Here is an 18,542-nt window from a genome sequence, read left to right on the forward strand (position 1 = left end):
TAATCGGTTTTCAGAATCGATGCTAAATTCGATTAAACTATCAATCTTTTAATTGTGTCAAATCAGTTCACTTCTAGTCAAATCAGATAAAAAATTGTCAAATCCTTCATTAAGAAAAAAAAAATGATTTAAAAATTCTTGTAAAGAAGTCTATTTGAATAAAAATTATTTGAATTTGATAGTTTCAAATCGAATGTGAGAGAACAGTTTAAAATATTGGATTAGATTACAAGGACGATCATATAGAGAAATTATCTTTTTTTACAAAAAAAAGAAATCTATTTGGTGCCTGTAAATAAATATTGTACATATTCAACTTATAGCCACTTATCAACATCATTACTTTCTTTTCTGTCAAGTGGGTTAGTAAAATTGTACATCAGATATTTCATCTCTTTCTTTCGGACTAGTCGTACAAACATGACGGCGACATTTACTTTTTATATTCATGCTTTCATTCTCTCCATCTCGATCGCTGTCCTCTTATACTTCTAATTTCCGTTTTTATATATTATTTTCTACATATTCTTTTATTAATACCTTTTGTATATAATATATGTACGTATGTATGAATAGACAAAGTTAGTCGCAATACTTATTTCCTCCTAACAACTACAACTACACAAACATTTTACTATATCGATCCAATTAAAAAAAAATTTTTTTTTTTAGTTTTTTAAATTATAAATTCGATAATTTTTTTATAATAAACTACTCTATTCTTGATCGCGATATCTTCTTCAAAAATAAAGATACATGGTTCAAAAGCCAAAATTTGTTTTTTATTTGATTCAATACCTAATTGTACTCCTATGTCAACCATACCAATTAATATATAGGAATCGATCATATTTCATCGAGTCAATCGAATACTGAATTGTGATAACATAGATTTATTTTTCTTTCTACATTTTAGTTATGAATGTGATTGTGATATATATATTAATTTTATGATTAAATAGTAAGATTTTTAGCTTTAAAAAAGTTAAAACTTTATTGTTTTGTAAAATCTTTATCCAACCAATATGTATAAAAAACCTACATCCGGGAAAAAAACAAATTTGTCTCAAGTGAGTCACCAAGTATAATTGTTTGCAAATAAAACCCTTCTATTTACATTTTATCGTAGATAGTAATTACTATTTAAGAATTAAACAATAAATACTTTAAAATAATAAGGGTTTTCTTATTGTTTTAGTACCTATTTCGTCAGATTAGAATTTGTTATTGTCATTAACAGCTGATTATCTTTGTAAACAAAAGTAATAGAACAATGAATGATTTTATTGCATAAATTGCATTTCAAAAGCTGTTTGTTAATTACTTTTGAAATTGTAATCCTTAGACATAGTTTTATACAATTGATTTTTTTTTATTAGATTTTATATATTAATAATTAGAAATACGCAATATTTGAAGCAATTTTACACCTATTATTATGTTTGTTTTTACAATCAATAGGATTCATATAAATTCAAGCTTAAATAAACATAAATTCATGTTCCCTAAAATATTTTATTCTTCGTGGTTTGTTTTAATACAATCTTAGTGTTAAGGTCATTGTTCATAGACTAAACTTTTATGGCATACTGGCTTCAACTGGTAGATAAGGAGCCTGTCCTTTATTTTATTTTTTTATAATTTAATTTAAATTATATTGAATAAATTTAATCACAACGTCCATCATTTACATATATTGTTAATATCTTTATTCTTGTAATGACATTTAATAATTTATTTCCAGTACAATATTTTTCGAGCACAAAGCAGGCTGTGGTTGCCTCTAAACATAAAAAAATTTGACCAAATTCACTAGTGTATTGTATTGCAATGTTTCGCTGTACCTTATGTTGGTGATCCTATAAATAATGAAATTTAAACCTTTTTTTAAGGATTCAGGCCCTTATTAATAAATAATCTTAAATATGTCAATGGCTATTATTCATGTTCTGTGGTGGCCACTTACCATCACTTCGGTTGTCCTCTTCATTCACAATAATAAATAGAAATAATAAGTATTTTTATTATTCTTCTTTATAAAGACAATTATTTTTAGTTTGGACTTCTGGATGTGGACTTGGATGATGGAGATGATGAGCCAATGGACCTCTCAGATGATGATATGGATCTTGAAGCAGAACTGGCAGCTATTAGTGGTGGAGGTGGTAGACGATCACGACCAAAGAAGCCTTCTACAATTCCAGCAGCTAATTTAGATGCTATGATAGCAGCAAGTTTAAAAGATATACCTTCGGATGAGGATGATGGGTCTGGTATGGATCATTCTTTATTTTATTTTTTTACCATTTTTTTAATATTATTTATTGTATGAAAATGCAGAATGTAATGTTTGGATGGGTATTAATAATTCATCAATTTCTATGTTTAAACTTATTCTTGTTGTTTGTTACAATAATCAAAATACCAGTGTTGAATACCTCTGCCTGTTACCGCTTGCAGTTGTGATTTTTTTTTTATTTTGGCATCATATTTTTTTAACTTATAAGGGATTATCAAAAAAATTCTGTCTACAGTGTCAAAAACATAGAAAATATCAATGAGTAAAATGTATATATTTTTATATTATATACATTTATAAAATATATATTATTAAATTATAATTATATATAATTTAATTTTGTTTATTGTACAATAGGAGATGACGACGACCCAGATCTCCTCAGTGAGCTTCAAGCTTTAGCTGTGGAGGATGACGAGGCGCCGGCCCCCCCGCCCCGCGCCGCTCGCCCTGCGCCGCCGCCCCCCGGCGCTGCCATCGCACAAAATAGCACCGTCACTTTACTCCAGGAGCGGATATCCAATTATGTTCTAGCCGAGAAGACGGCTAAGGAAAATGGCGATAGCAGCAGAGCAAGGAGGTGATTACCTGATGTAGTTGGTGACTGCATATATAAAATAAGAATATATATGGGGGGAAAGGGATTGTTAGTAATAGGGACTGAGAATCCCATTGCTAGCAATATCGCGGTTCCCTCTAGAAACTATCATGTTTAATTACTGTGAATTCATCATGATGAGCTAACTGGCCTGTTTTCATTCTCATCTATCACCCTTCACTGGTGCTCCGCCAGCGTATCCCGTTAGCGCAGACGGAGTAACCATTCCATTCTAAATTATATATATATTAAGTACATTTAAACAAGTTGAATTACTAGATGGAATGTGGTAATGAATATGAATAACACTGTAAAGATACAAATTAAACTATGACATCCATAACAATTCTCATGTGTTGCCATTTCAAAGAATTAGTGTGGTATCTCACGTATTTTATTATGGTACATGGACTAGACAATAGTACTTTATCTACCTTGAGTTGTATTCATCAGAGGTTAGAGAGCTTCTGATCGTTTTAAATGCTTTTGAGGGTGTGAGTTTGAAAACTGATGTTGTATTGCTGTGAAACTACTCTAACTGACATTTAGAAATGCCATCTCAATCCCAATTTTTTCAATCTTTTCCCAATTTTTCCAATCCCGATCCCAAATTTTATTGAAGCTATCTTTCTTTAAAGTGTTCTGTATTTTTCGTTTCCCATACTGTGACAGAAGTAAACCATTATCCTATTTCAAATTGGATGCCCTACTTTTGTTCATAAACTTTGATTTTGGAAACTTAGTCATGCCATACAAAACTTTATTAAAGTCAGTAGTTTTTTAGTCTAATAACTATTTAAAAAATATTAAACACTTATTTCTTTTTCAGATTTGGCCGTGGCTTGAAAACTCTTAACGACCTGCTTAAACAGGCAAAAGCTGGAAAGTCAATCAATGATGAAGATATTCCTCCTCCAGTCAGTTTAGGAAAACCAGCTTCGGACCCCGCTCCTCTGCCGCCGCCGCGAGTGGACCCGGCGCCTCCACCCGATCCTACCCCGATCGAACCCCCTAGTGCTCCAGAGCCCGAACCCGAGCAACCGCCAAGTCTTCCAGAACCTCAACACCCCCCTCCGCCACCTCCAACCGAGCAAGTGGACCCTGAAAAACAGCAGGGGCTCTTATTGATATTAAGTGAGTAAATATTTCTTATTTAGTTTAATATAATATAAAATTACTACAAATAGAGTAATGAGATCCACTAATTGGAGTGATGATAAATGTATTGTAAGAAGTCATTATGTATGAAGATGTCTTTGCTTGGATAAGTGGCAAACGAATCTATCGATAGGTACGTTATCGCTACCGCATGCATAAAAAAAGCTGTTTTTATTTTAATGGGTTATAATGGAATAGTAACCCTGTCTGCGCTATCTATATACACTAGCTGAGCACCAGTGAGGAATGATAGGTGAGGATGAAACAGGTCAGTTGGCCCAGCGTGTTGAATTTATAAAGACCTCCACGCGGTTCCCCCTGAACATCATCGTGACTAATTTGTCGTTGAATACGTCACGATGGGCTAACTGACCTGCCTTTTCATTCTCACCTATCATCCCTCACTGATGCCCTGTCAGTGTATACCGATAGCGCAGGCGGGGTTAACATGTCATACCACCAGAGGGACACATTGTACAAAAGTCGTTTGCTTGGGTACCTCTGTCCCATTCGTGTTTCAACCGTGAAGCAGTTGTGTTTGCATGGCTGTGTTTCGGTTTGAAGGGTGGAATATGTCGTGAACATACAGGGTACAGAAGAATAACACCTGAGTCCTCAGGAATGGCAACGCATGGGGGGTATCATGGGCGAAACAGTACACTCTGTTATGTCCATGGTACTGCTCATGTCTATAGGCGACGGTTACCACTTTCCATCAGGTAGGCCGTCGGCTTGTTTGCCATTCTAAGTTGGATAAAAAAAAACATTTCATTTATCATCCAATAAAAAAAATCTATTTACTCATGCGCATACCAGGGCGTATCACTAGTTATATAGATAGATATCCTTTATTGTTCCCTTCAAAAGATTACAATAGTAAACTCATTATAAATACAAACAATTACAAGAAAAGATTAAATTAAGAAAACAATGGGCGGCCTTATCGCTAATGGGAGCGATATCTTCCTTCCTTTTGATGGAGAACAGTAATTATAAACAGTTTTACATATCTTTTACCCACAGAACGAAAAGAGGAATTCAAAGCGGCCGCATTATCCTCTAAATACGCCGGCGACAAAGCCCTGGCACTGGAATATCTGAAAGTCGTGAAACAGTTCGACATAGTGGTGGACGCTTACAAATCCGGACAAGAGATGGACCTCAGCGAGCTGCCGACGGTGGAGGCGATAGCGGTCGCGTTCAAATCGCAACAGAAGGAGGAAGACCAGACACAGAACTCCACAGGTGAGGGTCTGGTGGTGGAATTAGTGTCTTCATTAAATTCATCATGGTGTGATCAAATGTGGTTAAGAGAACAAATGTTCGTAAAGAAATAAACATAAAAAAATTTCTTAATTATTATATTATGGTAGACGGCTATGAAACGGTTGGGTTTTGGGTTGTGTTCCGGTTTGAAAGGTGGGATATGGCAGTGAAAGTACAGGGTACAGAGATGTAACACCTTGGTCCTCAGGAATGGTAATGCATGAGGGGTATTATGGGCAACACAGCATACTCAGTTATGTCCATGGTACTATTCATATCTATAGGCGACGGTTATTATTTTCCATAAGGTGATCCGTCAGCTTGTTTGTTAAGTTACATAAAAAAAGACAGACATTTTGTGTTTTGAGTGTTTGTTACTGTCCATGTATTTTATTTTATATTACCACAGTAATAAAATAGAAATAGAATGTGAAACAAAAGTTTAAATTTTTAACATTATTTATCATAGAAATATTTATAAAATCAAGTACTTATATAAACTTACCGATTCGAGTCCAGCATTTAGGTTATGGCAACTACTATAAAGCCAAGCAGTCATGGTTAAACACACAATAGTGTAGAACTAACAGAATAGCATATGCAATTTAAAAAAAGTGTGTAAATGTCACGTCAAATGTTTTTTAATTAGCATGTGATTCCGGCATAGAATGGGCTACTCCCTCCCTTTCCCGTGGCTGTCGCAAAAACCGACTAAGGGAATTTTATGGTCGAGAGATGGGTAGCAGTGTCCCTTTTAAAACCTAACTGTGATTGCCAGGGGGAAAGGGATTGTTAGCAATGAAGTTTGACAGCCCCATTGCTAGCAATATGCCTTATTAGGTCGACCTCCACGTGGTTCCTCCTGGAAACCATCGTGAACAATTCTTGTTGAATTCGTCACGATGGGCTAACTGACCTGCTTCATCCTCACCTATCATCCTTCACTGGTGCCCCGCCGGCGTATATCAATAGCGCAGGTTGGCTAACCATTTCATTAAAAAAAAAAACTGCGGTTGCCAACCTGCCTGCCAAGCGTAACAACTACTGGCAAAACCTCCCAAATAGGGGGCAGGCCTATGTCCAGCAGTGGACAGTTATCGGATGATGATGATGATATGACACATCGTGTCTACAGAACCACAACCAGCACCGGCCGCTTCAGAAGGCGGTTTGATCACCGCGTCTACGATGGAAGAAGCCCTAAAGCAGAGACTCGCAGCTTTTCAGGTAAACTTGTTTTTACTAGTAACGATTTTATAACACACCTGCCAGTATTTTTAAGTATTTTTTTTTATATTTATATTTTTATATTTTAAGTATTTTTTTATATACAACTTAGATTGGCAAACAAGCTGACGTGGGGCGTTTAAAAAATTCTTCCACCTATCTGTAGCTACATTTTCAGCGAGTACCATAGGATATATATTATTTTAGAAAATTCTATCCACCCGTGCGAAGCGAGACCCGTGCGGGTCGCTAGTAATTTATAAAATAACTAGCTGACCCCGTAAACGTTGTTTTACCACTTATTGCGAAATATAAAAACCGCGATTAAAATACATGGGTTGATCGTAAAACAATGAAAATATAAAGTTGTATGTATTTTTCAATGCTAAATTATAATAAAATAAAATTTAAAAAAAATTGTCAAAAAAATAAAAAAAAAATATTTTTGGGTGGGTCATTGACGGGTATGAAAAATAGATGTTGGCCGATTCTCAATTGACCTACCCAATATGCACACAAAATTTCATAAAAATCGGTAAAGCAGTTTCGGAGGAGTTTGGTAACAAACACCTTGACACGAGAAATAATAATAACTTTTTGAAAAACAACAGTGCAAGATACTCGATCTTGCACTTTTTTCTATTTGAAATTGTATTCGGGATGTACCGTAAAGTTTTAATTACTAATTAGTAAATTTATTTGTCACAGTGTGGCCCCGGCATAGAATAGGCCACCCCTTCCTTTCCCATAGGTGTCGTAAGAGGCGACTAAGTGAGTTTATGGTGGAGGGATAGGCAGCAGCGTTCCTCTTAAAATATCACCAAAAGCCAAACTGCGGTTGCCAACTCACCTGCCAAGCGTGGCAACTATTGGCAAAACCCCCTCTTATGGGAGAAGTTCAGCAGTGGGCAATTAACGTCTGAAAAAACAACAACAAAGTCAACTGAATTAATTTTTTTTTCTTTCTTTCAATCACATTCACCTCAGCTTGTATGCCATTCTAAGATGTATTTTTTTTTGTCAAAACACAATATAGGTGTAAATTTTATATTGTTTCAAGATTGTGAAAACTTTATTTTTATGGATTGAAATATTACCTATTAAATGAAAAATAAAATAAATTTATCAATTATCAAAGTATACTGTCAATCGTTAGACATGTCTCGGGAAAAGTCTTAAATTATTTATTCTATACTAGCTATTTTCCGCGGCTTGTCCTCCGTGAATCAGTACATAAAGTACCACTAAGTACTAAGTTGGGACATAACCTACTCATATACCAAATTTCATTCTAATCCGTTCAGTACTTTTTGCGTGAAAGAGTAACAAATATTCATCCGTTTTTACAATCTTTTGACGCCTGTAATATCAAAAGGATCATTATTATACCAGCAACAAGAGGCCAAGGCTAAAGAGGACGGCAACTCGTCCAAGGCGCGCCGCATGGGCCGCATAGTGAAGCAGTACCAGGACGCGCTGCGGCTGCACGCGGCCGGGCGGCCGCTGCCGACCGACGACCTGCCCGTGCCCGCTGGCTACGGGCCGCTGCCCGAACATGTGAGTACAGCTCGTGCGACGGTGGCGCCCTCTAGTCAAAATATACTAGGCTAGCTTCGTTGCATTAAAACTGCTCTTTCATCACTCTTTTCTTTTTTATCTACATAATTGTACGTATTATATATATATATATATATATATATATATATATATATATATATATATATATATATATATATATATTTTATTGGCAAAACCTTCCAAGGGGGAGGCTTATGTTCAGCAGTGGACGGTAAAAGGCTGATATGATGATATATATATATATATATATATATATATATATATATATATATATATATATATATATATATATATATATAATATTAACTGCATCCCGCGGCGTCGCCTACATTTATTAGTACTACATGTACCTTATTTGCCAAGTTTAAAATGTCAATTGGCCTGTATTTTTTTATGATTAAGAGTAACTTTTATAGTTTAAAACTTTGTTTACAGGGTCAACCGGCGGCTGCGGCTTCCCCCGCCCCCTCGTCCTCCCCCGCACCGCGCACCGCCCCTAAACCAGCTCCAACGCCCAAACAAACTCCCACACCTCCCTCGCGATACGACAAGCAGCTAGCACTGCTGCTGCAACGACAGAAGCAATTTAAAGAGGCGGCCATTAAAGCTAAAAAGAGTGGTAAGTTAAAAATATCACCATGTATACGGGCAAGGAATAGAATTCTCTACCTGCTTATGTTTTTACATCCCCAATATAGTCTGCTCTAATTTAAGGCAAATGTGAATGAGGCTATTTTACCACATCATCGCATTCCATCTGGTGAGATCGTGATCAATTGCGGGATCCTTCGTTGATAAAAAAAAATCTGTACTAGCTACTAGATCCGCCCCGGCTTCGCACGTAGTAATTTAAATTAGTATTTTAATAGGAACCTTTCTGTTACTTTGTGTTACATTATTGTGATTTTCGTAGGGATCTCTAATTATTTTGAAAATAATATATAGCCTATATTGCTCGCCGATAATGTTATTTTCTATAGGAGAAAGAATTTTTAATATCGGTAGATAATTTTTTGAGTTTACAGATTGCAATATAACACTAAAATATAACATTGGTTAACAGGTTAATACGAATACTGATCCGATATCTATATATCGGGTTCTTCTGAACATTGATGACAGAAAAAAGGTTATCACTCAATTCGATATCACCAATATCAGGCGGATATCTATTTTCGAATATATTAAGTCTTTTTCTCAAACATGCTTGGAAATGTGAGCATTATTTTGACAATCTTCTTCGAGATAAATCAAAATTGCCGTACTGGCCAGATACATGCGGGCAGCGGCCGGCAAAAGTTGTATGAAAATCCAAATCTGTCGTGTTTTGCGGTCAGATAAATTACTATGTAAACTCGTATCTGTCCTGTAATTAAAAAATGGAATGACCTTTTACTTTGAAACATGGCTACCAAGGAGGTAACTAATAAAAGGTTTTATTTAAATTTCGAACTGGATTGCAAATAGATAGCTGTTTATTGAAAAAAAAACAAAGGAACAATATGGCGCGTGAAAAATTATTATTGTTCGTTATTCGTTCGTCATTGAACTTAAAAAGTCAAATTGTGTTTTTGATTTCCGCGCATTGTTTGAGAAAGTACTATACAAGCCTTGGCTACAATTAGGCATTGATGGACTCACGTATTTGTGCCTCGGCTACGCCTCGGCCCACATTTGCACGTTCGTCCATCAATGCCTCAGTTGCTGGCCACTGCAGTAATGTACTATTATCCAATATTATTTTTTGGATAGACTTTTAATATGTTCGTTATGGGACCAGTATATAGATGCTGTAACTAAAATATATAGATATTGCTATATATTACCTACTCCTACAGGTGACATAGAACAAGCGAAAGAATATCTCAGGGCTGCGAAGGGATTCGATCCCATGATAGAGGCGGCCAGAGGAGGCCTCATCGTTGACCTCAAGTCGTTACCATTACCGCCGAGGGCCAAGGAACGCATTGACCATACGTGAGTATTATACCATATATTTAACAACCAACTTCAAAAAAGGAGAAAGTCCTCCATTAGATTTTTATTTTTTTATGTCTGTTACCTTATAACCCCGTTATTTATGAACCGATTTGGAAAATTCGTTTTACAAATCTAACGACGTTTGGATGGGACTATATTTTGTTAGATAAATAAATAAAAAATAAAATGACAAGCTTGCTACCTGACAGTATTCTTTACGCCATGTAACTGGGAATTGACTCGGCTCCAAGCCGAGTAATATGGTGTTACATTCGGATTCTTATCAGGTTGGACCGTCGGGAATTTAATCTATACTAATATTATATAAAGGTAATATTTAAAAAAAAAATTGGGGATCTCTACACTATCTATCAGTGCAAAGCCATGACGGGTCGCTAGTATATGATATACTAATTTCTCCATTCATTCATATTTAAAAAAAAAAAAAAAAAAAAACTATAAAAATGCCACCAAAGAACGGGCTACTTTTTCCCGTGGGTGTCGTAAAAGGCGACAAAGGGTAATTAATGGTCGAGGGATAGACAGCAGCGTCCCCTTTAAACTTCACTAAAAGTTGACGGCGGTTACCAACCCGCCTGCCAAGTGTGGCAACTACTGACATAACCCCCCTTATGAGGGAGGCCTATGTTCAACAGTGGACAGCTAACGGTTCACATGATGATGAATATAAAAATGATTTAAAAATGTCACCAGCTTCGACGTAATATCAGCGGAGGACTGCGGCCCGTCTGACGAGACGCCCACCATCGAGGCGGACGACGAGAACGTACTCAGCCGGCTGCAGCAGCAGCTCACCGCGCAGCTGAAACTCTGCCTCGACAACCGGGACCACAACCGGGCCATGGGCAACGTCGCCGAGGCCAACCGGTTCGAACATCTGGCCCTCACCGTCAAACAGGACTTGGATGTCGTCATAGTTGCCAAAGGGTGAGTGAGTGTGTGAGTGATTTACCAGAGGGAGACTTTGTACAAAAGTCATTTGCTTGGGTACCTCTGTCCCATTCGTGTTTCAAACGTAAAGCAGTTGTATTTGCATGACTGTGTTTCGGTTTGAAGGGTGGGATATGGCGTGAATTTACTGGGTACAGAGGAATAACACCTGAGTCCTCAGGAATGGCAACGCATGGGGGGTATCATGGGGCGAAACATGTCTATAGGCGACGGTTACCACTGTCCATCAAGTGGGTCGTTAGCTTGTTTGCCATTCTAAATTGTATAAAAAAAAAGATATATGTTTTATTTGCGGCTAATTTAATGAACAACTCACCGGCAGCTAATATTAGCTTAATTAACTTAAGAAATCTGTGAAATTCCAATTTTAACAAAAAGCATTTAAAAAAAATATTTTAAAAAATTCAAATTCTTATTCCAGTGTAAGTTCGAACCCACCAAAGTTCCACTACGAGTCGCGGCAGTTCTCCGTGATACAATGCAATACCGACCTCAACGAGAACGATTTAGAGTTGACAATCGTGCGCGGCATCGCCTACAACGTGCCCAATCCGAAGGAAGTCGACACTTACGTCAAATTTGAATTCCCGTATCCACAGGTGAGTTATGATTAAAATATTTATGTAATAATAATAATAAACTTATAATAATAATAAACTATTTCCTTAAACAAAGATAGCTTATGGTACAATATAACTATGGCTCCATACTAGGTAAAGCTTATCTCGTGGAAGTCTAAGCTAGAAATTTAACAGTTATGGTGCAAAAATAAATTAATGTAATTGTAACTTAAATATTTTTTTTATACTACTATCGTGGTAAACAAGCATACGACTCGTCTGATGGTAAACGATGTTACCGTAGCCTATGAACGTATGTAACACTAGAGATGTCACGTACGCATTGCTGATCCTTAAGAAACCTTAATACGCCCTTTTTGAAGAACTCCACGCTGTAGTCTCTAGAACGTTCTCTGCCAACGCGGTCAGTGCTGACCGACACGGCCTAGACAGGAAACTGCGTTTTTTTTTTCGGTATAGAACGTGCTAGGGAAAGCTTCGGTAGAAAGATTATTTCACAACGGAAGAGAACACAAGTGTTCACAGGAGTATGCTTCTCTGAAAATGCGTTACGCTTGACCATTCTGGTTCTAAGGTGTAAGGATTGGTTCCTTGCTGATGGCGAGCGATACGATGGTGAAAGGTGATTGTAGGCATCATATTGAAGACTTCTTCAGCACACAATATTTTACAGCTGTAAATTGGCTGTTATAGTCAAACAAAAGTTTGTCCCGTCCTAAAAATATGTCGCATCAAAAAATTGCAAGAACTCACTAGATTGGGGGGGGAGGGATTATTAGTAATGTGGACTACAGTCCAATTACTATCAATATACCCTGTCAGATCGACCTCTACGTGGGGGACCACGAGGACCAGGAGGGATCCTCGAAACCACCGTGCTGCATTCCATGTGTATTCATCTGCCCCTTTATTCTCACCTGTCATCCTTCACTGGTGCCTCGCCAGCGTAAACCGATAGCGCAGGCGGGGTTACTATTTCATTGTCATCATATTCCCCCCCCCTTTCTTCATGGAAAAAAAATATATACGACATTGTTAGTCCATACCATACGGACTTAAAACTATAATTTGAGAAATTAGGGAGTGGTACCTCAAAATTGACTCCATCGTATGTGTCTTTACAGGACGCGCCCGTGTCAGACCGCACGGGCCTGGTGAAGGACACAAACAGTCCGCAGTACGACGCGGTCTTCTCCTTAACAATCAACCGTTCGGCGCGACCCTGCCTCCGAGTGTTCAAGCGGCACGGGATCAAGTTCGAGATATACGCCAGGGGGTGAGTCACATGGTCTTGATACTATGTGTGCAGACAGTGACGTCAAAATTGCATTTATCATATCCGCCTTTGACTGTCCATTGCTGAACATAAGCCTCCCCCTTGGGGGGTTTTGCCAGTAGTTGCCACGCTTTGCAGGCGGATTGGCAACCACAGTCAGGCTTTAGAGATGTTTTACGAGGGACGCTACTTCCCATTCCTCGCCCTCCCTTGGTCAGTTCTTGCAGCACCCACGGGAAACGAAGGGGTGGCTTTATCTATGCCGGGATCACACGGCCAGGCATAACATCATAACCTTCAGCAATGGCAATGCGTGAGAGATACCATGGTATTCTGTGATGTCCATAATGGTGTTTATTGACATATCGAGTGGTGGGATATGGCAATGAAAATACAGGATATGCATAAGGGGCATCATGAGCGATACAGTACACTCTGTTTTGTCCATGATACTGTTCATGTCTATAGGCGAAGGTTACTACTTGTCATCAGGCGGGCTCTCAGCTTTTTTGTCACTAAGGTATCATTAAAAAAGATATACTGTTGTGTAAATAAAAATAACTCATGTCTCCCTTCCTTGCTACGTTATCTATTAACTTTTACTAGTATTTATATTATTAGTTTTCATCTGTATTTTCTGTGAAAATATTTTTTTTATAATATGCATGCAATCATGTACATACAATTTGGCTTGTAACAGTGTAGCCTGTAACATGTAACATAACAGTAATGTGGTTGTGTTGTTTGGCTTCAATCTTAAAATATTCATTTCATCGTTGCTTGTAACTTGGATTTGATCAAATAATTAAACATGTTTTGGTGCAAAATTAGTGTTTCGACTTCGTAGTTTCACCAGTCCTTGACAATGTATAAAACATTTATGCTGAACTGTTGCATTGAGTTCGCGATACAGTACTACGTTGAGGGTTTTGCTAGTAGTTGCCACACTTGGCAGGCGGATTGGTAATCACAGTCAGGCTTAGGAGGTTTTTAAGAGGGATACTGCTTTCCATCCCTCGCCCTCTCTTAGTCGTCTTTTACGACACCCACGGGAAAAGAAGGGATCAAACGACCATTACGTTATATATACGCACATGTAATTAATCATGTAACATGATGTAACGTGTAGTGTAATATAAGATTGCGCTGTTACGGGGATTATGACACGTTGTTGTGATGAGCTCGCACCGCTATAGTATTGTGTGCATATATTGGGTGACCAATTCATTCAGCATCTTTTTAAATGGGTTAAAATGGAATGGTAACCCCACCTATTTCATTGGTATTTGCTAGCAAAGCACCAGCGTGAGATGATAGGATGAAAGCAGTTCTTTTTTTTTTAATGGATGGTAATGGAATGGCAACCCCGCCCGCGCTAATGGTATATATTGGCGGGGCAACAGTGAGTGATGATAGGTGAGAATGAAAAGGCAGGTCAGTTAGCCCACCGTAAAGAATTCAACGATAATTAACGTATATTAATAGCAATGGAGTCGTTAGACCCCATTCCTGACAATCACTCCCCTTCCCCCCTCCCCTTACACCCTCTTCAGCTTGTAACGCTTGTAGTCTGCTACGAAAGTCGTATTGAATTTCCGCTTTTACATTACTGTAACTGTTACATGTAACCGATGTCATAGCATGGTGTAGCGTGTAGTGTAACGTGTAGTGTAGCGTGTAGCTCGCTAGTGTAGCGTGTGTCCGCGCAGCTGCTGCGGCGGTTGTGACGCGCTGTTGTGTTGCAGCGGCTGGTTCCGAAGCGACAAGCTGCTCGGCTCGCTCGTGGTCAAGTTGGCGCCTCTGGAGACGGCCGTCACCATACATGACTCCTTCCCTGTAAGTTTTTTAATTACGTTCAGATAAAGCATACATACATTAGGCATGGGTGGTATGGATACCGATCCGATATCTATATATTGGGTTTCTTTGGACACTGATGGCGGAAAAAAAGGTCGTCACCCATTTCGATATCGCCTATATCGGTCGGATATTTATTCTCGGATATGTTAAAAGTCTGTTACCCAATATTACCAGAGAGAGACTTTGTACAAAAGTCGATTGCTTGGGTACCTCTGTCCTATTCGTACACAGTAACCGTTTACCATCAGACGGGCTACATGCCTGTTTGCCATCTTCTTGGTATAAAAAATATATAGTGTGAAATTTAGTTTATTTGTTTGTAACCTTATAGCTCCGTAACGTCTTAACCAATCACTATGAAATTTGGTATACACGTAATATATGAGATGGAGAAGGATATAGCTTATGCGAATTACCAGTCCCATTGTTAGCAATATACCCTGTCAGATCGACCTCCACCTGGCTACCCCCTAGAAATCATCGTGCTGAATCCCAGATATGTCCATTACAATAGACTGACTGACCTGCCTTTTCATCCTCACTTATCATCCCTCAATGGTGACCCGCAGCGTACACTGTTAGCGCAGGCGTGGTTACCATTCTATGATGATTTCCTGGGGGAACTACGAATTAGAACGACTTGCTAGAGTATATTGCCAGCAATGGGGCCATGAGATTTTAAGACCCCATCACTAACAATCCCTTTCTCCCCTTGTGAATGTCTACAGCTAATGGACGGGCGGAGGGCGGCGGGCGGCTCGCTGGAAGTGAAGCTGAGGGTGCGCACGCCGCTGCTGCAGCCCCAAGTAGTGGAATCTACGCACCGGTGGCTCGTCATAGACAACTGAACACGCACTGCTTCCACCCGTATTGCGACGTCGTTAAGTTCAATTTCGCTTTTCAATTATAAGAGACAGTTACGCTGTTCTGTAAAGTTAAATTAGAATGTCAGTAGCGAATTCATGAGTGTAGGAGTGACGACCTGAAATACATAACAGGGAGCCAGCGGATACAGGTTTTTTTTTATACAACTTAGAATGGCACACAAGCTGACGCTTCACCTGATGGAAAGTGGCAACCGTCGCCTATAGACATGAGCAGTACCATGGTTATAACAGAGTATACTGTTTCGCCCATGATACCCCCCATGCGTTGCCATTCCTAAGGACTCGGATATTATCCCTCTGTACCCAGTAAATTCACGCCATATCTCACCCTTCAAACTGAAACACAGCCATGCAAACACAACTGCTTCACGGTTGAAACACGAATGGGACAGAGGTATCCAAGCAATCGACTTTTGTACAGTCTCCCTCTGGCAGGTGGTTCAGGACCGTTCTTTATGGCAGTATATGAGGGAGGCTTATGTCCAGCAGTGGACGGATAATGGCTGAAAATGGTGATGATGATGATGAAACATTTAGACAAAGTGAAATAATATGTCATTTTCACTGCTGTTAAATGAAATAATGTTTTTTTTTTTTACAGAATAGCGTTGCTCATTATTACGAATCGGTTGCTTTTTTAATTATATATTGTATTTAAATATATCCCCTACTACGGGGAGCTATTTACAGAGAACGTTCCTTATGGGATGCTTAGGTCACATGGTGAATAATCTCAAGTTTGTATACCCAATAGTTTGTTCATTGCGCTGTTAGATTTGTGAGGTTTTGTCTTATATTTTAGCCGCTAAGTAATTGTGATTGTATGGTTGTTTTTTTTTCTAATGGATGATAATGGAATGGTAACCCCGCCTGCGCTAACGATATGCGCTGGCGGGGCACCAGTGATAGATGATAGGTGAGATGAAAGGACAGGTCAGTTAGCCCATCGTGATGAACACACCTGGAATTCAGCACGATGGTTTCCATGTGGAGGTCGACCTGATATTATATTGCTAGTAATGGGACTGATAGTTCACATTACTAACAATCTCTTTCCGCCTCGTATGGTTGTTTAAGTGTATTGGCGAGGGAAAATATAGGAGTGAAATTATTAATTAAGTTGTCAGGAATGGCAATGCACAAAGATACTATAATGTTTATGGCAGCATTTCCCACTAGGTTAGCTGTATGCTTATTTGCCATTCCAATTTGCATAAAAGTGAAACCTTGTTCTGTCGTAATATGATATATATCTACTTTTTTAAATACATCCATTATATATTCCTATAATATATTAATAAATATGTTAAATACATATAATAATGACTGCGGACAAGCATTGCTTGATTGCTTTCTCTATAAAAATCGCATTTGCAATCGCAAAATGGAATTCAGGTAAATTGAGGCCTATACGATCACAGACAGCTACATCCAAGTCTGTCAAACGTTCAGGAAACTACAAAAATTAATATTTTGTCAAAGATGTTCAATACGAACAAAACTATAGTAATTCAAACTGTTTTATAATTGTAAAATACTTTTTGTTTTTCTTTTGTTTTTTCTCTGTCACGTCACGTCACGTCACGTCAAGTACATACATGCACGTCTATACACGACATATTCACGTTCAATACGAACAAAACTATAGTAATTCAAACTGTTTTATAATTGTAAAATACTTTTTGTTTTTCTTTTGTTTCTTCTCTGTCACGTCACGTCACGTCACGTCAAGTACATACATGCACGTCTATACACGACATATTCACGTTCAATACGAACAAAACTATAGTAATTCAAACTGTTTTATAATTGTAAAATACTTTTTGTTTTTCTTTTGTTTCTTCTCTGTCACGTCACGTCACGTCAAGTGAATAGCTACTTCATTCAATATACATACATGCACGTCTATACACGACATATTCACGTTCAATACGAACAAAACTATAGTAATTCAAACTGTTTTATGATTGTAAAATACTTTTTTGTTTTTCTTTTGTTTCTTCTCTGTCACGTCACGTCACGTCACGTGAAGTGAATAGTCACTTCATTCAATATACATGCATGCACGTCTATACACGACATATTCACGTTCAATACGAACAAAACTATAGTAATTCAAACTGTTTCATAATTGTAAAATACTTTCTTGTTTTTCTTTTGTTTCTTCTCTGTCAGGTCACGTCACGTCACGTGAAGTGAATAGCCACTTCATTCAATATACATACATGCACGTCTATACACGACATTTTCACGTTCAATACGAACAAAACTATAGTAATTCAAACTGTTTCATAATTGTAAAATACTTTTTTGTTTTTCTTTTGTATTAAAGAATGTTTCTTTTGTTTCTTCTCTATTCACTTCATTCAATATACATACATGCACGTCTATACATGGCATTTTCATTTTTATTTTTATTTTATTCTTGGTATATATTGGTACAAGTTAAACCACAATAAAACCAGCGACCAGCAAGGAACTGAACAAAAGATATGGAACGATATTTTATATTTTAAACCAGATTGAAAAAAAAATTAGAATATTACTAATAATTTGAATTTTAATTAATAGAACTGCCTCTATATTAGAGTACAGAGTGAAAATGAAATCGATTATATGGCGTTTAGCTACCTTTGATTTTATAGGCATCAATTATGACAATTTACCTAAATTTTTAGGTTAATTCCTGTCTCCTATAAACCATAAAATATGCAGTGTGAAAATCAAAAAAAAAAAAAATAGTATTACAAATATGTAAAAATGTATGATAAAACGAAAATTGAAAGTCACGTGTAAAAATGTGTCATATTTTTCTTTTTAATTAAATGTATGTAAAATATTGTTGAAAGCAATTGTGATT

The 18,542-nt window shown here is 37.6% G+C and overlaps 1 protein-coding gene across 2 annotated transcripts; it reads left to right on the forward strand.

Annotated features, from left to right (window-relative positions):
- The first annotated feature begins 887 nt into the window (after positions 1–887).
- Positions 888–17,465, forward strand: LOC113517004 (coiled-coil and C2 domain-containing protein 1-like). Of its 2 annotated transcripts, none has more exons than XM_052901989.1 (14): positions 888–1,070; positions 2,057–2,273; positions 2,657–2,879; positions 3,727–4,031; positions 5,079–5,300; positions 6,457–6,548; positions 7,941–8,105; positions 8,562–8,745; positions 9,965–10,103; positions 10,821–11,054; positions 11,500–11,677; positions 12,784–12,935; positions 14,645–14,771; positions 15,524–17,465. In XM_052901989.1, exons 1-14 carry the CDS (start codon positions 1,026–1,028, stop codon positions 15,641–15,643), a joined length of 2,403 nt encoding a protein of 800 aa, XP_052757949.1. In that variant the 5' UTR covers positions 888–1,025; the 3' UTR covers positions 15,644–17,465. The 2 variants fall into 2 exon arrangements, with proteins under 2 accessions (XP_052757949.1, XP_052757950.1); XM_052901990.1 differs by having other exon boundaries at positions 889–1,070; positions 14,681–14,771.
- The last annotated feature ends 1,077 nt before the right edge of the window (positions 17,466–18,542 follow it).

This window comes from Galleria mellonella, unplaced genomic scaffold (genome assembly GCF_026898425.1).
Source record: "Galleria mellonella isolate WM207_F2 unplaced genomic scaffold, CSIRO_AGI_GalMel_v1 utg83, whole genome shotgun sequence".
Lineage (NCBI taxonomy): Eukaryota > Metazoa > Arthropoda > Insecta > Lepidoptera > Pyralidae > Galleria > Galleria mellonella.

Coding starts and splice junctions, on each gene's coding strand:
- LOC113517004 (XM_052901989.1), top strand. CDS start 1,026: ATGTATAAAAAACCTACATCCGGGAAAAAAACAAATTTGTCTCAA. Junction 8,746..9,964: donor CATTAAAGCTAAAAAGAGTG/GTAAGTTAAAAA, acceptor CTACTCCTACAG/GTGACATAGAACAAGCGAAA. Junction 11,678..12,783: donor TTGAATTCCCGTATCCACAG/GTGAGTTATGAT, acceptor GTGTCTTTACAG/GACGCGCCCGTGTCAGACCG.